This window comes from Leuciscus leuciscus, assembly GCF_965113295.1.
Source record: "Leuciscus leuciscus genome assembly, chromosome: 22".
In the NCBI taxonomy this organism is placed as follows: Eukaryota; Metazoa; Chordata; class Actinopteri; order Cypriniformes; family Leuciscidae; genus Leuciscus; species Leuciscus leuciscus.
The window spans coordinates 15,772,546-15,798,035 of NC_138746.1; the positions used below are offsets into that span (position 1 = coordinate 15,772,546).

General features: G+C 38.7%; 1 protein-coding gene across 2 annotated transcripts in view; it reads right to left on the bottom strand.

Moving 5' to 3' along the window:
* Positions 1 to 25,349, bottom strand: part of smap1 (small ArfGAP 1) — a 103,904-nt gene extending 78,555 nt beyond the window's left edge. The window contains exons 1-2 of one of the 2 annotated variants that reach the window (XM_082154840.1): positions 25,039 to 25,349; positions 969 to 1,102 (exon numbers count right to left, since the gene is read on the bottom strand). In XM_082154840.1, coding sequence (XP_082010966.1) covers positions 969 to 1,102; positions 25,039 to 25,156 — 252 coding nt within the window. In that variant the 5' untranslated portion in view covers positions 25,157 to 25,349. The remainder of the gene's footprint in view (positions 1 to 968; positions 1,103 to 25,038) is intronic. The other variant, XM_082154841.1, reaches the window with a different exon arrangement.
* Between the last annotated feature and the right edge of the window lie 141 nt (positions 25,350 to 25,490).

Genomic DNA, 25,490 nt, shown 5'->3' on the forward strand with positions numbered 1-25,490 from the left:
ACCCTAAGCATAATTTAAAATGCATTAATGATGACCTAAAAAAAATAAAATAAAATAAATTAATTATACTGCTTGGATCCCTAAAAAAAGAGCTAAATTGATCTCTCTCTTTCAATGTCAAAGTACTGCAATGACCTCTGGATAAAGAGTGACCTCATTCATCCCTTGAGGCGGTGGAATTCGATTGGTTGATGTGTACAATCGCCGGGCAACAGGAGTGACAGTGCAAAATATCATGCTACAAATCCCAGTTCCTAATAACGTCCTAATAAAGCAAAATAGTAAAACACATGAACTTTCACCTGAAACAGGCTTAAAATAAAACTCGGGTTACAAACTCAGCCATCTGTGCGAGTTCATGGCCTTGATTTTTAATTAACCGTGTAATCCTGTACTCAACCACTGTTCGAACATATACAAATTACACGTATTTGCATTATCAGTTCAATGTCACGTACGTCTAAGTCTGTCAGAGACAAATTAATGAGAATGATGGATTAGAGTGAAGGAAGAGTATATGCTGAAAAACAGACAAGTAATTGCCCATCAAGAATTAATTATCCATCCAGATGTCAATTAATATGCGAAGGGGAGATGCAAGACTCCCTTTTGGTTGCTTAAAATCTCATAAATCTTTCAAGTCACACTGCTCTTTACAGCACAACACACAGAGACCTCCAAATACAGTTACACACATATACCTGTGATTTGAATGTCATATACCTATATTTCACAATATTACTGTTTTTATTGTATTGATCAAATAAAAGCAGCCTTGGTGAGCATAAGAAAAACACTGACCCCAAACTGAATGGTAGTGTATGTGATCAATGAATGTGAGACGTAAAAAAAAAAAAAAAAAGAAAAAGGTTTGAGAGGTGGGTCATCAACAGGCCTGAAACATCTCGTTCAGCCCTACAAAAGAAAGAAAAGACAGCCAACACAGTGTTACACAAAAATACTCATACTTGTATCTGCTCGGGGGTCCATTGGTCCAAGTTGACTGATTTGACGCGTGATATATGCACTCCCAGATTCCGGTGTATTCCAGCACAGCGGATACAAATAAACACACCAAGATTCCAAGAGGCCCATCGAGGTCCTGCGGGGAAAGAGAGCGAAAAAAGACAGATTTTAGACCTGCAGGAAAGCACTTCCCATTATCTGAAACAGATAACACCATCATAACAGGCAGTGAAGAAACAGCAGTTTAAAATAAATCTTCTGAGTCATGGTGCCGCCTCAAGCTCCGCCACGTAATTCTGCCTCACCACATCATCGAATAAACGCCATTGTTTTGTGATGCTGAAAACCATATCTAAACAATGGAATTTTGCAGTTGTGATAATAAAATTCGATCCAAGCGCCAGATGAATGCAGCAGGTAGCCCACCTGAATCGAAAGTCAATAGCCACGGGTACCGGAATAAAACGGTGAAACTACATTGTGAGACTCCTGATCTCATCAGCAACAGAAAAAAAAAGGAGAAGAAAAATGTGAATTGTGCTACAATACAGACTGTATGTGATTATCTTAAGCCCGGTGTGTAATATTCAGCTCTCAGAAGTGACTATAATAGCACGGGGGTGGAAGGAAGCGCTGTGACTGAAGATGATATCAAGATATCAAAGGCAGAGACGGAGGTTATGTATCTTTTAGGGATGTACGCCACACCTAATTCCCATAACACTTAAATGGAAATTTTGTAACCGACTAGTCTAAGAAACCCCCAGAAGACAGTCTACACAAGTGATCCATTTGAAATAACCTACTTAATCTATGAATCGAACATTCACCTCCCATACTGAATGCCGCTGAAAGAGATCATGAACATTGTATGTTAAACTTGATGTTTACCAGCAATGATACATTTAAGTTTATACTACGGGGCTGTTGAATGTTTGAATCTGATTGGTTGACGAACGTTCTAAGGTGTGCAATTCTTTTCAGGGAAACGCACTGCTAAAGTAGTTCCAAGCAGGTCTTGACCGCATTAATATATCCCTATCAATTCGCCAAATTATTTCATTTTCAAAAAGGTCCTTACAGACTACAACAACAAAAGAATAAAAAACCCACAACAACACTTACCCAACAAATAAAATATAGTACACAATAGGATAAAAACATCTAATTATTTCCATTGTTTTTTGTTAGAAAATAATGCACATCCGAGGTGTGACAGCAACTCCTCTTCGCGTCATTACCACCTCGGTGTGCATTATTTTCTAATAATTCAACTGCCTGTCAACTATTCCTTACATATTCTATTCGTTAGGATATTGATATAGGATCTGTTGCGGTTAAGAAAGTTTCATTTTGTAAAGTTTCCCCTTTAAACCAGTTTAAAATTCCATACCGGTATTGTCCCCTAACCCTTTGAACATAGCCTTAATAGAAATATAAAGTAAAACATAAATGTGCAAAAAAATAAATAAACGACTAGTATTTGCGACGTCGAAACTGACGGCATCGTTTAGTCGACTAGTCTCGCACTTCCCTAGTATTCTTCAGCTCTGTTCGAGAAACTGAGCGCAAGAAGTCAATAGCGTTTTGTGTGAGAAGTTGCGAGTAGAAGTGGATGGATTGGGGGGTGCGGGCGCATTGGAGCGGTCCTGACAGGCTGGTCGGTTGGTGTTGGTGAGAACACTGCTCCTGACGGGCTATAAATCACAGGGTTTGCTGGGAAATGGATTTCTGTGGTTCACCCGCCCTCTTTGGCTTTATCTACACCTGTCAGCCATCTTAGGACACATCCAATTCGCTTCCTCAGTCTCACGTGCTCTCACGGTACGGAGCCGTATCCGTGGTAGCGGGGGGGATGGGATCTGTATTCTTCCCGCGGGATGCCTGGCATGCTTTTGCATGCCCATCATGCAACAGTAGAGTAAACCACTGACCCCGGCAGCGCCACCCACACAGCTCCTGAATGGAAAAAGCACTCACACAGCAAGTACAGCCATTAGAATAACAAACAATACCGCACCGTTTCTTCACTTTTAAGCGTGTTCATAATTCATCCTGCATGATTGCTCAGGATATTAATGGCTATCTTGCTTCTGTTCTGTGCTCAGATGACAAAAGAGGACGGGTGACGCGTAACAGGCTGATAAGATTCCCCCAACACACTGGAAAAACTCAGGCAAAAACTGCGGTAATGAGAGAGAGCGGGTTTGCAGTCTCTTATCTCTCACCCACCCCAAACTACCATCCGGCTGGCTGCACCAGCCCCGTCTGCCACCCTCCCAGATTTATTAGCCCAATAAAAGGCTGCAAGATTGTGTCTCACACCGCTGCACCAGAAGCTGCATAACTCACCCACAATTAAAGAGGGTTAATTTGTCATTGAGTGGAGCCCGGTGCAGTGAAGGGTGCAGTGCCCCTGCAGAGGGGAAGTGCTAGAGGAACTCTCTCCACACCCTCCCTGCTGGACTGAAACGCTGCAGTGAGGGCTGGATATGCTTATTAGTCAGAAGGTGTGGGGACCCTGAAATTAATTTACATAATTTGTCCATGATTCTTACAAATACTTTTGTGTTTCTTTGTGAGAAAACGCACTCACAAAGAGTATTTCGAGCAGAAGAATTGAGAATAACTAAAACAAATTAGACCATAGAAATTCCCATGCCATTTAAGATTTTATTAATTTATGAATTTTTCCAGAAGTTCCCTGATTTTCCAGGTGTTCCTTCCAGGTGTGTAAGAACCACTGATCTATATATATCAGTGATGAGAACCCTGCATCCGGCTTCAAAAGAAAACAACAGTTCAAATTAAAAAAAAAGAAACAAAGGAAGGGAACATATACATACTAGAGCTGCACAATTAAATAAATAAAAAAATACCTTTTGCAATCTCAATTTAAACCCACACACTCTTATTCCTAAATGACAGCGACTCAGCCATGTCTATTAAACCTTTGACAAAATCACAAAGTGGAACATTCAAATTCAAGTTAGGCTATCTAGGTATGAAACAGCTTCTTTTAAACCACACAGTATCGTTACTGTGTTACAAATGTGTTCAAATATCACAGAAAAACTAGGATAAAGGTTTATAGTTGGAATATCACCTTTTGAAAGTAAATTGGCGCTACATGATTTATCCAGAAACGTGTAGTTCTAAAAACACAAATACATTCTCAATATGCCTGCAGTGATACGCTGAAATCTTTAGAAAAATGTAATCAGATAACTTCCCCACAACAAAAATCTGATCAAAAGGGATTACAGGCAAAATATTTAATTTGCATAATAATGCCAGTGTAACATACCAAATGAATGAACAAGTCTGGCATCAACAGCTGCCTGGCACTGTGTAGCAGTGCAATACATTATAAATAGTACTTTTGGATGAGCAACATTCAAAATGATAAAATAGCCGATATACACAAACCTATAACAGCAAATCACTTGAATTGCTGCAACATTGCTGGCAACCATAAACAATCTAGACTTTCTCTACATCACAAGCAAACACAGTAGATGTGTCAAAATGAAATTACTCTAATTAAAATAAATGAAGCTAGGCACGCCTGTCTGCAACATAACTTGCAGTGTAGACTGAAGCTTTAACATAACATCTACTATTGCATGGTATATAGCCTACTGTCAAGCCGCAGAGCCCTACTGAGATGGATGTTATTGCCAGGTGTAAACAAGGACTCTTGATAACCAGCCAAGAGTAAAGGTCAGATAACTAACTGCTGTCTGTCTCACAGCCCTGCAGACAGACATGTCTACATAAACAGGAAGTGCTGGGATTGAGAGGAACTGGCAGAGGCTGCAACCAAGATAGGTCATGACTTATGACCCTACCTAAGCTCTCCCATTCTGAGGGGATTGATAACGGCCTCTAGAGTAAAAAAAGGGGCAATTTCGGGGGAATTTTTGTGACATGCCCGCATGATCTTTCTACTTCCTCTCATTTTCATCTTCCCCAGTCCATTCATTATCTCCACAGCTGGTCGCAGCAGATGTAGAGCGGTGCGGGCGAGTCCCTCAGTCAACATACATTGGCTAATAATTCACCATTGCCCTTTATGAAATGGGAACCGGATGCTGTGAACAAGGCTGCACTAGAAGGATGCGAGAGAGAAAGTGTTCTCAGTAAGACTGTGGCGTGCTATATATAGACCTGAGGAGAACATGCAAAGGATGCTTTCAACAGCTGGGTAGTGAGATAACATTTTTGGGGAACCTATAAACACAGGACACCCTAGGTGTGCAAGACAGCCCTTCCCTGAAAACTCATTTAAAATGCAGGCCAAATAAATTATTCAGTGTCTAAACATCCAGAGCAGGGCTCGCTGGGACTTGGTGTGTGTAGGTACAGTGGGAGATTTACAGTTGCCTCTGCCCACTTCATTGAGGAGTCACCCCAGATTTATAAGCCTGTAGCTCATTTGCCTGCGTAGAACACATATGAACAATGGAACATGGGCGATATAAGATGTGTGTGAATCACACACACTCTTTGTCCCTCACACGTCATCTGTGCCTTTCTAGCACCTGTCTCACTGAAAATTGATTGGCTGCATCATTTCATCAATGTCACTTCAAGGCTACAAGAAAGCATTTATCAAAATAAACAATAGTCCTTTCTGCCCTCCATCTTTCACTTCTGGGGGCACGGGTAACTGTGGCGACGAGAGCCCCTCTCTCTCTTTTCACTTCCTTCCTAAACCCCTCCATCAGCTCTGCCAAAGAGGGAGGAGAGAGAGAGACAGAGGGAGAAAGAAAAGGGGAAGAAGAAAATACAGGAGAAGAGAGCGCCACTGTACTTCACCCAGAAACCTCAAAGAACTGGAGGACCCTCAAGCTACGCTCGGGTAACACTTCAAAAGGCTGGTGCTGATTGTCCCAGTCTGGTCCAGGTCCAGGGACAGGGGCCAGTTGCTCTGTTTCAGGATCCCACATCATAGCCTCCCTTCTCAACATCTGACTTGCTTTTAACAGCTGAATAGGATGCAAAACCTACAACGAATACTTATGAATGGCTGTGGACAAGAGGGGTATTTCAGCTGGCTAAGAGAGTCTGCCTGCAGTTTAAAACTGATATATACACAACCGTTCAAAAGTTGGGGGTCGGTAAGATTTTTTATGTTTTTGAAAGAAGTCTCCTTTGCTCACCACGGCTGCATATATTTCACAATATTACTATTTTAAATACTGTTTAAAAATTTAAAATTTGCTGAATTTCTCCAGTCTTCAGTGATTATCATCAATATTGACAACAATTGTGCTGCTTAATATGTTTGTGGAATACATACATACATACATATATATATATATATATATGAAGAGTTCAGATGCAAAAGCCTCTAAGTGCCATCTTAAAGTTTCTTCTAGAATGATCATTTTTATCAAGCTTGTATATTTAAGTTCAATAATTTCACTTAAATGGCAATGCAAATTACCTATTTATTGTCATTTAAGTGAAATTACTTAACTTAAATATACAAGCTTAATAAAAATGATCATTCTAGAAGAAAATTTCAGATGGCACTTAGAGGCTTTTGCATCTGAACTATATATATATATATTCAGTTGAATTTGGGGAAACCACTTGAAACATTAGTTGTGTTGAGCTGTTTCAATTACTTTTGTTTGATTTGTTCATTGAAAACAGCTGAAAGTCTGTCAATTTTGCCAATAAATCTGATTTGCAACGGGGGTTGAATAATTTCGATTACATACAGTATATACACACACATTTTCACAAAAGACATCAGAAACAAAAGGTCCAACAATGTGTGTATTCTAGTAACCCAGAACACAAACACTCAGTGCCGTTCAGCGAAATATGCATGTGTCTTTTAAAAGAACTCTCACTGCTTTCTTTAACAGTGCATGACAGCGCTGATGATGTTTATATAATAGACTGTGTGAGTTTGTGTGTGTGTTCACGCCTCACTTGGTCTGTAAGGGCAAGCCACGCTTGTACAGTGCATCTGTGCGCATCTCTAAGTAAGCCACTGAGAGCAGTGTCTGCTGAGTATAGGTCACTGCACAAAGCATGCTGGGAATGTGACGGTGGGTTCCTAGTAATAAATAAAAAAAACAGGAAGTGAGGCAGCAGAAGTTTCCTGCAGTGGCACTCAGCCTAGTGAATCGGCACAGCAGTCCATCAAACACACACCTTAAATGTAGGCATGGACACACACACACACTTTTGTACTGCATAAGGTCACCTATTGAGCCTTTTAAAAGTGCTGCTGCCATTTTCTTAAAAGCCTCCATTTTTCTCTCATTAAAAAAAGGTGATGGTGGAAAACAAGCACATCGCACAGATCTCAACCTGCACTTTTTTTCAACACCAAATAATCACAGCCTGTGTTGAAAAAAGTGCACCTTTTTTAATGAGAGAAAAATGGAGGCGATTCACTAGGCTGAGTGCCATGTGATGTGCATGTGTGTATTTGTTATCCATAACTGGAGGAGAAACTGTGTCTGGTAATGCAAAATAGTGGAGTGAGGGGGGAGGGGGGATATGCGGCTCTGCCACGTCCATCACAGTTGTGCCCATTAGTGTTGGTGCAAGCTGTACGGACCCCCAGCTGTTTGCCATAGTGAACACACTTCATGCAATCTAAAGGGCCTTTCGCACCAAACGGGAGACGGAAAAGCTAAACGAATTGCAGGCGAATGGTCTATTCACACCAGGAGTGAAACGCATATAGGGCTGAATGAAATGCACATTCACGCTGGTTCAACAGATCCCATAATGCACCCTTCAGCTCGTCTATTAGAAGCACAGGATGCAGGAGAAGCAAATTCATTGGCCAAGTTCAATAATAAAAATAAAAATATTGAAACATCAGATGTGCTAAAGTCATTAGCAGTTTTTTTATAAAGTACTGCAATAAACCAATAATTATATTCAGTTTAAGGCTGATAACAGATAAACTCAGCTTTATCAAAATAAATGAAAAGTAAAACAATACAAATTAAAAAATTAAATGCCCTAGGCATCATAACATCTACAATCCACAATTTGAAAATGAGATTAGCTAAAGATTACATTTAAGAATATTAATAAATAATTATTGTTTTTAAAGATTATGGGGACATTAGATGACTGCAAATATAATTTAAATATAAAAAAGGGGAAATTGGCAGCACAATTAAATATCAAATACCAGTCAACATAAAATGAAAGATACATTTTAAATAGCAAACACACATAAATATATATCTTTTTTGTAAATACATTTATAGTTTTATTCAGCTAGGACACATTAAATGTATTAAAAGTAACAGCAAAAACTTTTAGGCTACATTGCCATATCAAAATTCTTTTTTAATAAATGTATTTTTGAATTTCGACTTTGTTGAAGTTTTATTAATAAATTTAATAAAACTTCAACAAAGAATCCTAAAAAATATATATTACAGTTTCAAAAAAGATATTAAACAGCACAACTGTTTTCAACATTTACAATAATAATAAATGTTTCCTTAATATTAAATCAACATATTAGAATGATTACTGAAGGATCGTGTGACACAGAAGAGAGGAGAAAATGATGCTGAAAATTCAGCTTTGCCTTCACAGGAATAATACCTTTAAAAAAATATTCAAATAGAAAAATAATTATTTTAAATTGTAATAATCCTTCACAATATTACTGTTTTTATTGTATTTTTATCAAATAAATGCAGCTTTGATGAGCATAAGAGACTTACGAAAACATTCAAATAATCTTACCGACCCCAAAGAGTTTGTGAATGTGTGCGTGTATATAAATATAAAAATGGTGGTGCAGCAAGCGTTAAGCTTTAATATTAAAACTTTATTTTGGATTTATTGATAGTACTGGGCTCAGAGTTCACATGGGTATGGCACTTTCTTTGTACTGTGTGTGTAGATTGACTGTACTCGTCCTCCACCACCGAAGACCATTTTTGACCCAGGAAAACCCCTGCTGGTCTGAAGAGCTTCATAGGAATACATTGTTTCTTTTCAAACTGTTGTTAGTGCTGAACATTTGCATTTGGTGCAAAAGGGCCTAAAAGAGACAGAAGCATGCGAAAGGGGTCATCCTAGAATCATGCATCATCCTGAGCATCTTCCAGCACTGGACAGAATGGTAACAAAACTAATTGGTGTTGATGGGAGTCAAGAAATGTACTGGAACCGTGAGATTACGCTGTGCTGCGCCTGGGAGAGTTTTCAGATCCTTCCTACCCATGATCAACCCCAAAACACCCACACACGAGGAAATAAACTCAAAAACCAAGTGCGAAACAGAAGCGCACGGCAAGCGTATTTAAATACCAACCGTAACAGCAGCAAGGCGACCCACAGAGCAAAGAGTATTTATCTGAAAACTCACCGCAAGACGAAACGCTGACACTGAATACATATAGACTAGCTCCCCTCTGAACTATATGAAAGATTGAGAGGGTAAAATCCTGAAATAAACTGAATGTAATAAATGTACCTGTGAACACAGGGCTTCACACAAACCAAATTACAACCTGCCAGAATCTCAGCTGGTGTTTCCAAAAATGCACCAAGGAGATTGATCAGCCGGCCCCTGTGATGCTAAGATCAACAGAGAAGGGGCAGAAATGAGAGAGCGAGCAGGGCAGCTGGGAAAGGTGATTCAGGATCAGGTCTTTTCTGAGACGGATGTGAATATAAAGAACTATAAGGATACAGAGATGGAAAGCGCACCATGGCCCTAAAAAAGACTGCTTTTACTATAGTGTATCCTCACAGCTCCCCCTGCAGGGAAAGAATGACAGGGTGATGACTAACACAGATGTTCTTCAAAAAGTGACAAAAGGCACCAAAAATTACTAATTGAGATAAAAAGCTTGTGAAAGCTGACTAATTGGTTGAAGTAGTTAAAAATCTAACCATCAAGTTGTTCCAAACCTGTATGACTTTCTTATGTGGAACCTAAGACATTTTGAGAAACGTCGCAATGGAAGTCAATAGAGACCAAAACTGTTTGGTTACCAACATGCATCAAAAAATCTTCTTTTATGTTTCACAGACAGTCATACAGGTTTGGAACAACGTGAGGGTGACACGATGACAGAACTTTATTTATTTGGTACCTTAAAAACCTTGACTGGATCTAGCCTACTTTCACATGCTTTGTATCTCACTTTACATCATTTTTGGTAATTTTTTGTAACTGATGAAAGAACATCCATTTTTGTGTGATGAAATAATAATAATGATAATAATTTATATTTATAAATATCTTAAAGTAATTCCTTACTTTGATTATTGCACTTAGACTATTGGCTAGGGATCACACGTACTGTGGGGAGCGGAGGTACTGACCACACATTTTAAAATATATATTTGTCAATGACGCTCCGGATCTGTTGCACACCAAATCCTCCGCCATCGTCCTGTCAGTCATCTCTCCATACTATCTCCATGTGTTAAGTGAAATCTGATGTACTGTAACAGAGTACCGTACCGTAGCAAGCCTAACCATGTCTTTCTAGGGGCTTTTTTCATTTTCCATGCCTTTCCGAATTCGAATTTAGGCTCCTGCTTTTGGTGTACATTTAAACAAAGCCACAGTAGCTTCTATTTCCCCATATTGATCGGCTTGTTACAAAAGGCTTCCAACAATGCTGCAAAGCATTTTGGGAGGAACACGAGTCACACTGAGAACAGTTTGAGCCTTGCAGACCTGCTGTGCCACTCCACATGTACTTTACTGCTCGTAGACCTGTCAAAGTGTCCCAGACAGCCATAGAAACATATGATACTATTATGACACACACTAGGAATGCTAAGATTAATCGAAGATCTATTGTAATTGTCAATAATAATTGAATCAATAAAACTTATCAATGGTTGATTAAGCAGGTCATCATTGGAGTGCGTAATTTTGAGGTGCGAAAAACGTGCAGAAGACAAGCAAGGAAAATGAAACGAGTGTGTCGTAGTTATGTATTCTAAATATGATTGTCTTTAAGACATGCAATGGATTAGGTAGGCTAGCCATTTATTTTGAAACAATTCATTATTGATTATCTTCACTGCATTTATATTTATAACAAAATTAAGTTATAAAAATTTAAACTTTTTGTTTACATTTAAAAAAAATTAAACATTAATATGTGGTTCAGGCAATAATGTGCATATTTATTCTGATTATCTTCACAGTACTGAAATATGACATAAAACACAACCCTGTCTCTTTTTGTTAAATGTCAGTTTTAATGATCAATAATAGCCATTATAAAAGTATGAGTAAAAGGTATAAGAAGCTATTAAATAAGAAATAAAGCAAACAATTCAGTCAAATGTACAAAGTCAGCGCTCTAGGAGGCTACAATGGTAAAGTTAAATAGCCTAAATATATAAACTTATGAAACTTCACTCGGCCCTCAGCCAAAACGATTTGCCAGGGAACAAATTATAGATTCATGAGACCAAAGATTTCCCGTTAGATACACATGAGACGAATTATATCTCATGTTTAACCACTACAGAGACATCAGAGCCAGCAACAAACGTCAGAAGGACTAGGCAAGGGAAGGCTGTTCCAGGCGGGGTACATGAGCGCTGAGCGCCCTCTGATCGCCTGGATCTCACAAATCCGAAAAACGTCAAATTTTCTAATAGCTGCTATCTTTATAAATAAACCACAGATTTGAGCTTTAAACAACTACATTCTCGTCTGAAAAACTCTTAAAACTGTATTTTGTGACACAATAACAGTATTATTTTTTAAATTATGTAGGTAATTTTCTCCCCTAAAAACGCTTGCTGGTTGGTGCGAGATGCATTCTGGGATACCTGGGTGTCTCAAGTCCGCACAAGTCACCTCTCGATGAATCCTCGATAAAAGGGACGGATCAAGAACACATCCGGGGATTTGAACTGTTCTTGGCTAGATGTGAACTTTGAATTGGAACAGGACTTGGGCAGCGACTGATGACATTTGAAGTCCACAAGAAAACAAATACAGACAAGAACGCATATTGAGAAACGGCCCCAGTTTCCATTGGTTGAACTTTAAAATGATGTTGGAAAACACTGCGTCATGATTGCGACACGATATGATCATGTGTACCCTGTTTACACGTGCGTCGGTGGCACTTTTTCACACAAATACTTGATATAGTTTGGTCTCTAACAGAAACAAATATGCTGGTTGTATTCTGCTAGTTTACACCTTTTCAACGATAAATGACAAGTTTATCTGTTATGTACGATGATTTTACAGATCACATTTTCATGTAAAGCACTTATCTTTTCAAGCTATGAAAAAAGCACTAATAATTTGTCAGCAATTTTAAAAGCACTAGTTAAGTGATGGTCATATCCCTATATTCACTGTAAAGCCAAGCTTCTAAGCTTTAAAACGACACCTATTTTTTGTTGGTCAAGCAAGTGGTTGTTAAGTAACGTGATAACTTAGTAGCGCCACTCGCTTCGGATTTAAGAGGTTAAGGTTATTGATTAATTGATGAATTGATCGTTAATTTAAACAACAATCCATTATGGGAATTTATGTAAATTGACATCCCCATTGCACACTATCATTAACGAGAAGAGACATAATTTACATAGAACTCACGGATTGTTGTACAAGACAAAAACAAGAGATGAAATAAAGCGATCTTTGAGAAACAACAGAAAAAGCTCTGATTTTTCAGACCAAAAACCAAAACAAAACAGACGCATACACACACAAAATTTGCCAAAACCTTCATCTTCACAGATACAAGCTCAAAAGAGCAGACGCCACTGAAGACACTCTACAAAGCCCCCAAAATAAATTAAGACTTCAATTAAAGATTAAAGCCAGTCAGAGATCCTAAGAGAACTCCTTCATTAGAGGAAAAAAAGGCCCTGTTCAAAGAAAAGCTCCGCTCTGTCAGTCTTCCGAGGCACGAGAACACACACATACACACACGGCATCTCAAAACTGGCAGTGGAGTCCAACTGAGTGACAGTAGAACTCGGCCTCACAGAGGGAAGAGTAGTAGAGCATGAAATTAGAGCCCTCTATTCCAGCCTAGCAGGAGAAAGACGTCTGACAGAGACTGGGAGAAAAGGTGTGCGTCTGCTATCTCTGACAGGTGAGGGAAGGAAAGACAGAGCATTTGGGAGAGGGGGGGGGGGAGAGAGGGTGTGGGGGGTGGGGGGTAAGGTCTCAGCACAGTGGCTGTTCTGTCAGGTGGAAAGGAGAGGAAAGACTGTGAGTGAACATGAGAGAAAGGCAGACTCACTGTGACCTCTGTGAACATCCATAATCGTATCCACACATCTCATAATATTGTGTTAAAATCAGGTTTTGGAGAATGTGACCTGCAGCCAAGAAACGGGCTAAGTTTAAACAGAACTGAAAGGATAGATGAACCGATTGACTCCAGCTTTAGGTGGTGTTGTGCTGCCCCCTGCTGGTGAGCGCCACTGGAGATTAGTACAATATGAGGACTACTACTTTCAATGTCTGGTCATTCAGTGAGGGGAAAATTGGGGAAAATGTGTGCTTAAAAGCTATGGAAATATTTGTGCTAAAGGCTGTATGTTTGGAACAATGCATTATACCAGATTAACAGTTTTCAAGTACACTACCCTTTAAAAGTGTGGAGTAGGGAAGTTTTTTTAATGGTTTTGAAAGAAGCATTATGATCTTTCACCAGTGCTGCATTTATTTGACCAAAACTACAGCAAAAATACTGTAAAATATTTGTTTAATTATTTTCAATTAAATAATTATTTTCAGCAGCTATTACTTCGGTCTTCCGTGTCACATGATCCTTCAGAAATAATTATTAAATGTTGATTTGGTGCTCAAACTTACACCTACAAATGTACACAAATATTGTTGAATTTTTTATCAACAAAATCTCCCCCCTTTCCCCCCAATAAAACACACCCCTAGACAACACAAGGCTAACTTTCATGCTAAATTTTCCATACTACCTTTGTTTTCACATACTAAAAATATATATAGTGTATACTGTGCAGTAGTACACTAGTGTTTCATTTGGAACACAGCCTCATGCTCTATATGAGATAAAGGCCCAGCGAGCTCTGCTTAAATGAATCACTGCCAGAGACACAAAAGGCTAAATTCCCATCGTTATTCAGCTAAGACTGTAGCAACAGGGTTTAATCCACAGAGCGGGGAGAACTAAGCCAAAACGTCACCACAATGAACATAAATCTAGTCAACAGTTTAACCACATACTTATGCTGTAAGCCAAACAAACTAATGTCTCTCTTGCACCACCTGCTGACAAACTAAAGGAAAGTACTTAAAGGACAAGTTCGGTATTTTACACTTAAAGCCCTGTTTTCAGATCGTTTCTGATGAAATACAATGGTCAAGATTGAAATTTGGACAAATGCTGCTGTCCCGAGAATTTTAGGTTTTTGTGTTAGCACCCCCCCCCCCACCTTAACAATGGCTGCATAGGTGCACTGGAATAATCCTTCCTAAAACGCATTCAACTTTCGTTTACAAAGACGTGAAACTCACAGAGTGTTCAGGGGTGTTCACTGATATGCTCACACAAAAATCGCTGCAAAAGATGCTTTCCAACAGGTTTTATCGTAGTTTTTGTCCAGCTCCATTGACTTGTATAGGACGTGCTGTGAGACCGCAGCACCTTTACGGTATTACTCCGCCGCTTCTTCTTCTGTGTATTCAATGAAATGCCAGTGGTTTGCTTGCAATTGACAAAGGTGCATTATCACCACCAACTGGGCTGGAGAGTCTATTATTCAAGCTCTCAACGGAAGAAAGTACGGGTGTGAGGCGTTTGGAAAAATAGGTCCACAGTTTTACAACGAATGGTAAAACACCTGTTTGAAAGCATCTTTTGCAGCGATTTTTGTGTGAGCATATCAGTGAACACCCCTGACCACTCTGTGAGTTTCACGTCTTTGTAAACGAACGATTTTTCCAGTGCACCTATGCAACCGTTGTATAGGTGGGGGGTGCTACCACAAAAACCTAAAATTCTCGGGACAGCAGCATTTGTCCAAATTTCAATCTTAACCATTGTATTTCATCAGAAACTATCTGAAAACAGGGCTTAAAGTGTAAAATACCGAACTTGTCCTTTAAACACGCTGAGCGTTATTCACATACACAATTATATTTCCAGACCACTTAAAGACACTATCAGTTTAATGAGAGGAAGGGCAGACAGGCTTTTAAGCTCTTTAATATATTCAAATATTCATAATTTACCACCACCTTATACGTAACTATTAAGTAACTTCTGTATCTGAATGAAGAGACTCTCAACAACACCAACTTAGACTGAAAGTTTACCAATTGAACTGGCCCTGACTCAATTAGTCACCACCAACACTCTCGGATCACGCTTCCGAAGTCTCGGAAGTCACAGGCTCCACAGTGACATCCGGACGCGGCCCAATTTGATCCAGGCTTTGAGTGGAATGGAATCTGTCTGAAAAGCATCATAAAGCAGCACAACAGCTGCTCTAACCGAAACCACTCCAGCTGGTGGAGCCGCCAGTAAAACAGCAGGCTAATATTTGGGCAAAACGAAGCACTGGATGAGACGCATATATGCAAGTTCCTAAATTGATTGTAACTTTTATTGAATTATTCTTTAAACAACACCTGATTAGAGGTAACAATGAAACAGACATCTAGAAATAAAGTCCTATAAGGAAGAAGCCTCATTTCTAAATGTCATGTTACATTCAGTACATTTAACGAGCCTGCTATGACAGTCAACCAAAATATATAAATTCTGTCATTCTCTACTCATCCTCATGCCGTTCTAAACTCTGTGACCTTCTATCTTCTGCAAAACATGAAGATATTTTGAAATATGTTGAACAGAACTTCCATTGCATTGTAATTTTTGTCCATAAAATGGAAGTAAACAGGAACCAAAACTGACTGGTAACCAACATTTTTAAAATATCTTTTATGTTCTGCAAAAAAAGAAAAAGAAAAAAGAAAGTCACAGTTTTGGAATCACTTTATTTAAATTTTTGGGTGAACTTCCCCTTTAAGTCTGCAAAAAAATCCACAGATCACTGTCGAAGTACTTATTAAATTAGTCAAAACATTTAATAAATATTTAAGGAGCAGTTTTATTAAATATTTCTGCCTAATAAAATGAATCTATCAATACATTTTCTATATTTAAATACATTCCCTGAAATTCCACAGATTTCTTTTCACACTCGGCTTTCACAATCAAAACTGTAAAAAAAATATGCAGATTCCAAAACCCTGGAAAATAAAAGAATCAACGGACCAAAAGTCTAAAGGCACTTCATGTTTTTGTCAGTCTGTAATTACTCTGGTTATAATTCATTTGCAAATGACATCATCTCTTTTCCAGTTAGTGCAAAAGCATGTTTAGACACAGCCTGAGCATGAACGACTCCTCAGTGTGTTCGGCAGAAGTGGAGTATCCAGCCCAAAGGAAAGACAGCAGCTGCTATTGCAGGCATTTCTAGAAGTGCACCAACAGCGATAGTGATCATGCACATCATTCTTGACAAGAGAGGAAAAGACTCAGCATTGTTTCATGTAGCAGGGGAAATGTTCCTTCTAGGAATGCAGGTCAGATATTGCCTACAATGAAGGGTTGTCTAAACATACTACATTAATATACACTGGTATTAGGGCTCAATCAATTAAAAACTAATCAAATTACATTACATGATATTCCAATTAATTACATATCAGCATTTGCTGTTACTACAGTTCAAAGGTTTGAGGTCGGAAGATTGAAAGTCTCTTATGCTCACCAAGGCTGCATTTATTTGATCAAATATACATGTAATATTGTAAACTATTATTACAGTTAAAAAATTGTTTTTACTGTATTCAAATGTAATTTATTCCTGTGATGCAAAGCTGAATTTTAAGCATCATTACTCCAGTCTTTAGTCACATAGTTCTTCAGAAATCATTTTAATATGCTGATTTGCCTTCCAAAAAACATGTATTATTATCAATGTAACAAACAGCTGTGCTGCTTAATTTTCTAATTTTTTCAGGATTCTTTTGAAACAGTATTAATGTCTTTAAAGGTACTTTAGCAATTTAATGTTTTCTTGCTGAAAAAAAGTTAATAAAAAAATACAGACCACAAACTTGTAGTGTTTAATGTTTGTTTTCTTTTCATATCAGTTAACATAAGCCTATGTCTACACTTCACAGCAACCTATTTTTCAATCAATTTGTGGTACCGTGGTATTTTAGGGTGAGTCAGGAGTAATTTATATATTTTCCAGAAGTTATGTTTTGATTTAGAGAGAGTGTGTATTTGAAAAACCTGAGGGTAAAAATATTAGGGCTGTCAACTGAATGTGATTAATTGCATTTTTATTGCTTTTTTTTTTTTTTTAAATCACAATTAATCACATTCAGCTGACAGCCCTAATATTTTTACTCTCAGGTTTTTCAAATACACACTCTCTCTTAATCAAAACATAACTTCTGGAAAATATATAAATTACCAAAACACACAAAGATGCTGACACAGGCTTTCAGCAGTTCTTATCTCTGTGAGCGACAGTGTGAAAGAGAGCACACAGGAGGAAGTACAAGAGCACATTTCCTGTCTGTCCTTGTGGTGTGTGTGTGTGTGTGTGTGTGTGTGTGTGTGTGTGTGTGTGTGTGTGTGTGTGTGTGTGTGTGTGTGTGTGTGTGTGTGTGTGTGTGTGTGTGTGTGTGTGTGTGTGTGTGTGTGTGTGTGTGTGTGTGTGTGTGTGTGTGTGTGTGTGTGTGTGTGTGTGTGTGTGTGTGTGTGTGTGTGTGTGTGTGTGTGTGTGTGTGTGTGTGTGTGTGTGCAGAGGAAGTAAAAGATGGGGAGACTATCAAATAGACACTTCTCTCAACACTCTCCAGTTGCCAGACACAATGCAAAACCAATACAGCACACACATATACACCTCTATCAGCACTTAAAGCAGGAAAGACACACACACACACACACACACACACACACACACACACACACACACACTTCTGTACTCTCTGCTGTCTTCTGTCTTGAGGCCTGCAGTTATGATTGAATCATTACTCATTACTAGAACTGCCTAGAGGCATTCCCAGAATCTGTGCCCACAGAGTTTCACAAAAAAAAGCTCATGTGAGCACACTCACTGCTTGCTGGCTATAGCTAAATAGATATAATGTGTAAACATGTATTTTCCATTGGCTGATTCGACTACAACAATCTGTGTGTTTTAATGCATCTAACCACAATAAAATGACTGATAATGAACGCTTATCATCATTAACAATACAGATGATGATCACTAAGTGTGAGGTAGCTAAAAATGCGACGTCTATGACACCGACTAATCTCATCACCCATAGAGTGGTGCAGGTGTGACATCACTTTGTAGGCCAAAACGCGGAAATGAGCGTTAGCATTTCCATCGTCCGGAAGTCAATGGAATTTGGTTAAACGGCTGAAATAAGGTCTGCGGTGAACAAGCTCAAGACACTTTCACGTTTTATTCTACGACATCAAATACATCAGTATTACCCTACTCGTGATTCATTTCAAGCTGTTACAGTTGTGGATAAATGGGACTAGAGTCAGTCGGGGAGATTAAACGTCATCACGTCGAACAGGTAAACTCAGTCCGCTTTTACAGCCTTGTTGTGTCTTATAAGCTATTCTAACTCAAACTTTCTGGGGATAAAAAAAAAAAAAAAAAAAAAGAGTTGTTCAATGAATCTTGATGGACAAAACGAGCAAGTATCATAAACTTTTGTTGATCACAGAGCTTGTTTTTTGTGATAATCTTTTTGTGAAATTCTATTGGGTTTTTGTTGAGGGAACCAGCGTGATGCGAACTGCAGATTGGCCTACAAAGTGACGACATACCTGCACCTCTATATATCTGCACAGAACACTTTTTGTGTACAAAAAACAAACAAAAATAACGACTTTATTCAACAATTTCTTCTTGTCGGTGTCAATGCCTTCTGACAGATTGAGCAGCCAATAAAGATTATAATGCATGACCTCAATAACAGCAGCATTCGCCCCACAGCACAAATGTAGGTGACCTACCGAAAAATAGAGGCTGTTCTTATCGCCAGACAACAGGCATGTCACATGAGTCTCTGTGTGTGGCTCAGAGGTGCCCCAAGCTCCAAAAGACGGGTATATCTAACGCTCTGCAGCTGGGGCAAACCGCTTTCACTAAGTGTAAATAAGCAAACACAGAAATGCAAATAAACGCAAAGACTAAAAGCGTGTGTGTATGACACTCAGGCTAACACAAAATCTTCACACACAAAGCAAATATAACCCTTAACATGGGGTCATCATTCTCCAGTGGTGTTCTGCATGCCGGTGACAGCCGGCATAGTGCATCAGGCAGAGAGAGAGCAGCACCGCACAAAATAAATAAAAGCCTCTGGACGCACTGTGCCCAGCCATGTCTGACCAATCCCTACTATTCTGTCACATTTAATCAGATCCATCGGCTAGAACCAGCAGGTCCTGCAGTGCCACACTCACAACATCTACTGCACTCCTTATATTTCCTCTCCTACTTTACTTGACAGAGCAGAAGTTCATGGCTGCTGTCTCTCAATTCTACATCCATGTGGAGTCAAAGTTGCGATGGCACAAACATATGGAAAAAAGCTGCAATGTTTACCTTCACTGTGACATTTTTGTGTGTATTTGTCCACTCAAGTGCAAAAACACGTGGAAGAGAATCAGGGCTGCACAATATATCGAAATTATAGAAATATCGCAAATGTATATCGCGATATCGCAACGGCTTGCAATAACTGGGGTCATGAACAAAAGACAAAGAGAAAGTCACTCACTGCTCTTGGATGAATAACTTTTGTAGCTTTAATACGAATCAGTATATTTAATTCATACAGTGAAAACTAAGCAGTGTTTTATTTTAACATTTGATTATTTAGTTTCTGTTGTTAAATAAACCTAATGCAAGCCTACCTGAAACCCTAAACCCTGTGGTTAACACTGATGTTAAAATAACAGCTGTTCACTTTCAGAAGTTGTAGGGATGTTACATGTTCTTGTCACAAAAATAATGTGAAACACACGTAGGTTATATCATTTTTAATATATTTTAAAGATAATTAAAGTTTATTTTTCACACTTTAAGCATTATCGTATCGCATTATTTAATGAGTTATCGCATATCGCAATTTTCTTCAATATCGTGCAGCCCTAAAGAGAATACAGTTCAGTATCACTCAATATTCGGTATGAGAGGCGGCTTTCTGTGCGCACATTTTGGATGTGTGTGCAACGCGGGACTTCTTGCGCTTGAATGGTTTAAAGTCATATTAAAATGCACACAAAGGAATCGATCATTTTAATTTTATAACAAGTATCTGATTCCTAAGCTTAAGTATCTCATTCCAGAATTGGAATCGATTTTTGATTCCCAACGCTACACACCCCTCCCTTCATTGCTCCGGCCCAAAATGCACAAAAACGCAGTGCAAGAGTGGATGTATCTTTATCATAGCTGCAGCGAAGCAAAATAATGCTTTGCAAAATATAAAGTGAAGATGACGAAATAATGACAAGGAAAAACAAACACATGAACATAGAATGCATGAGAGTATATACAAGCAAGAGTTGGTTGTTAGTCACCAGCAGCAAACCAGCTTCAGACAAACAATAACTCAAAAGTGTCATGTTACTATATCTAACTTTACAACAACAGAATATATTGTTTCTGTGAAACATAGTATGGAGCAGGAACAACACAACATCCATTTTCAGGTCTTCCTGCTTATGTCTCTCCAGCGCTGTAAAGCGGGTTCTAAAGCCTTCTTTTTCCAGTGATATTCTTCAGATTTTTTCTCTTTCGTAATGTCTCTCAGCCATCTCTTTCTACAGTCTTTCTTTAAATTTCCCTCTTGCTCAGTCTCTCCTCCCCCATCAAGTGTACACGCCCCCTACTGCTGATTGGCTACAAGTGTGTTGTGGTGCTCTTCTTTCAACAGCATTTCTCAGAAATCGCTTACTAAACCTTAAAGTTGGCCTCTGTCGAGAGAACCAACATGAAACATTATTTACAACCCATTTTACTCCCATAATGTCCAACATTCCTGAATGAAATTCAACAAGTCAAAAAATTACTTGAGTTGATTTTACCAATAAGCAGTTAAATAGGCTAGGCTGTTGAAAATAGGGCATTTCATAACAATGCAAATCTCAATAGCCTGCATGTCAGCCAAGCAGGAAAGTTCATTCAGAGGGGGAGCCTCTGAGGGAGTAACTACATTTGGATGAAAAATGTACAAAAATGGTTTAATGGTCACAGATTAATTGTTTACAATAAGACCAAGAAAGAGTATTAAAGATAGAGTCAAGCTACAAATAAAACTAGATCTGTATCAGTATCGGAATGAAATGAAAATGAAACTACAGTATATCAGATATCGATCTGCTTTCTGTGGAAAAGAAAAGAAGGTTTTTTGCATCCCAAATCGCATACTAATGCCCTACTCTATACCATTTGTAGTATGCATGTTGTGAGCAGTGTGTTCACACTGGAAAAAAATTATGTTCCACAGAAGAAAGAAAGTCATACAGGTTTGGAAAGACATGAGGGTGAGTAAATGATGATTTTTGGGTAATTTAAATGGGCTAGTTTTTGATTTCCTGCTGACTTTAACACTCTCTCAAGGCTGTCATTCATAAGCAAATGAAGCTACAAAACTCCACCCATCAGCACTAGAATTGTGTAAGAGAGAGGCAGAAAGAGGCCAGGCAATATGAGTAGTGAGGTGTGGCTGCACTTAAGACACCGGAGAGCTCAGAGTGGATGAAACTGGTCTGGTTAAGACGAAAGCTGAGAGGGCAGCTTGAGAAGAGCCGAATCCAGCACCGCAGAGCCGAAGACTGCCTCCTGCCTAAATATTCTCATATGCTCTGTATGGAGATAATGGACCTTGATGGAAAGGCAGAAGAGGGTTTAATAACAGAACAGACGATGGAAATGGAAAATATGGTCATCCAGTGTTTTGTTGATGGACTATGATGAACCTTAGAACATTGAGCACCTTTACTTCACATTCCACCCGGGATGTACTCTTTCTAATGGGACATTGTTTAGGGATTAAAACAGAATTTAAAGTAAAGATCTGAAAAATACAACTGAATTTGTGGCAGTCCACCTATAAGCTTGCATCAGGATCTGTTGGTAAGATTGTAGCTAGCAAATATAGCAATGTCACTGCCACTGTACGGCCACAATTACAGAAAATCAAGGAAATGAGAATGCATTTTGTTCTCAATGTTTAGCTCCATGTTACAAATACAACTGCACACAGACACAGCTACGCCAAAGTGACAGTAAAGGACTTGCTTGCAACTTTGTGACAATGTTTATTGTAACAATGACGTATTAAAGCCATGATAAAAAGGAAATAGCAACCAATAATTTCTTCTGTATTCTGAAGTACATCCAAGTGAAATGGATTATTGAAAAAAATAAAATAAAAATTAGCCTAAATGATCAGACGGAATATCGAGTTGTGACATTAAGATTGAACAATATGAGGTCAAAACATTTTAAAATAATGAAACATGCACAAATAAATTGTTCACAATAAGATCTATGATATGCACTTACAAAATAGATCATAGGAAAATAGATTATAATAGGAAATTAGAAAATCATTTCATTTCATGACGAGTTTAAAATCTGAACATTATTTTAGTCTTCTTCAAAATGCTTCACACATTAAAGTTGGCATGAAACAAAAGGTGCGATAGTCTTTTCTTTCCTATTGTGACGTATTTCCGAGTGCAACGACTTCTCGAACAAGAAAAAAAAAATGGCGGAACTTGATTTTGTCCATCTAAAATTTGACTTTATTGTTGAGGTTATCGTAAAAGTTGTTTTGATTAAAGATTATGAGGGCACATGAATTAAAAAAATAATGATATGCATGAATGAATAATTTATAATAACGACTGCAACATTCCACAAAAAAAAAAACTTGACTTTATAGTATTAAAGTATAACTATTTATGACTATTTTCTACTAAGTATGACTATTTTAAAGGTGGGGTAAGCGATATTTGAAAAACCGACACACGAACAACAACAATCGTGTGTAGCCAATCAGCATTAGGGGTGGTAACGGTGGAGGAAAAGAGAATGAGCAAGAGGGAGATTTGAAGAAAGACTGCAGAAATAGAGATGACACAATACAAAAGAGAAAAGCTCAGAAGAATATCAATGGAAAATGAAGAGTTATGATCAGGAAAGAGCTTTAGGACCCGTGTTAATATTAGAAAAGCTTTCCAGCGCTGGAGAGAGCTAAGCGGGAAGGCCTGAAAACAGATGCGGAACTCTAACAACGAACTCTTGTTTGTAATTACTAATGTGGACTGAACATACATTTTTTTGTGATTCCTTGTCGTTCGTTCATCATATGCACTTTATTTTTCGTGAAACATTATTTTGTTGCGCTTCTGCTATGATAAACAGACATCCACTCTTGGATTGTGTGCGTAACGGAGGCCAGCTAGTGAGAGTCGAAATGATGACTGCTAGATAGTGCACTCGCCTCGCATGCCGGTGTGGTGAACAAATGAGTCCTATTGAAGAGATGAGTCCGAGCTTAGGACCCCATTAGTATGCCAGTAGTATGCCTGATCTAAATCTGTTCTCACGACAACTTGTAGCTAACGTGAACTGTTTTAATGTTATTATGTGGTAGCTTTATGTAGAATGCTAAATCCCGCTGCTATATGCAAGGTAAGATTAAATTAAATTGTATATTGTATACGTGAATTGTACATATTCTATAGCTAATATTTAAAATCTCAAGTTGTGTCAATAGCAGAGGAGAAAGACCGCGAAATTTTAAAATACTACTGTTATTGTGTCACGAAATGTAGTTTTAAGAGTTTCTCAGTCGAGAATGTAGTTGTTTGAAGCTCAAATATGTTGTTTATTTATAATTTAAAAAAACACTAACAATTAGAAATGTTTAATTTCAAAATCTATAGCTTCGGTTAAAAACTAGTATATGAAACATATAAGATAAAATACTTTAATGACTCGTTATAACGTGGTACAAACGTCTTCTATAATAGTGATTTTGTATGATTTGTAACCAGGCACTAAAGCGATTACCCATAAAACGTGCTTTGAACCAATCAGATTGCTTGAGTCCTAAGCTCGGACTCATCTCTTCAGTAGGACTCATTTGTTCACCACACCGGCGATGGGGTTTCGAGACCGACTCGGAGCAGGGCGGTTAGGATTGGAGGGTGAGTTTTGGAGGCGGACCAATGAAGAGAGGGTGTGTTTATTTGGGTTGATTTCAAATATCAACAATGTCCAACAGCGTTTTTGAAATATCGCTTACCCCACCTTTAAGTGAACACACCTAAACTAAAACACAGTGAGACCACCCACTTCAAAAGCTATTGTGGTTACAGTCACCTAGTACCAATCTGAAGAAAGATATTGATATGACCAAGAACAAAAAAAACTGCTTTCACTTCACTTGTGCTTAATGGTCAAGTATCACTTTTGGCTACATAGGCCTAGTCCCTGTGGACACATAATAGGGTAGTATGCACTGTAACGTTACTAAGGTGAACCATTATGAAATAGGTGGATATGTGGAACAGTGATCATCTGTGTCATCATCATCAAAGCCGGTACACATACATAGGTTAATCTCTCCTATATAGCACCACCTGAATATGAAACGTCAGGCTGACAGTATCAGACCTTCTGATTAGTTCAACTCCAGGCTGGTTTCCATTCATGCATTAGTAATGGTTTTGGTCAAAGACGCATGGCCGAATAGTGATTCGCCGGATATAAGCACAATGAGCCGTCAGGGTCGGGGCATCATTCAATTCACATGCGATATGCTGTCAAAATAGGCAGCTTTTGACACACAGATATGGCCTTTTTTCTCCGGGTGACTCAGGACCGTGAAGCAGAAACCTGAACGGGCTGTTTAACGAGACTCATCATGACGCGTACAGGTGATCAAAACATCAAACGCGAGTTGTAAGGAATAGTGGATATTTTTTTTATAGATCATCTCACCTTTGGCTTCGCAGTCGGCGCAGTACTTGTTATCATCCTCTCTCAGCATTTTGGACAGAATGGCCTGATGCTGCTCATTCAGTTTCTGAGCCTTTTCCCTCTCCGATCGAGTCGTCATCTCGGGCCGTTTTCTGTCAACGTCTCTGGATAAAATCACCGGTCTTTCCCCCGATTCACTCTGTTCACTTGGATCGTTATAAATGGAAGACCATCCCCTGTGAAATGAAACTATGATGGGCTGACGGCAACAGAGCAGCGACTGGGTTGAGACTGAGCGGCGGAATATGGCCGATTGGAGGAAATGACCGGAAGCGGAAACTGAGATGAAGTACAGTGGGATGATTAAAATAGCTTTAAAATACAGTGAATGGGGAACCGGGAGACTATTTAATCAAATTTAAGTGAAATATTATTTTTATGTAATTTTAAAAGTCAAACCTTTGCTTTGTGAA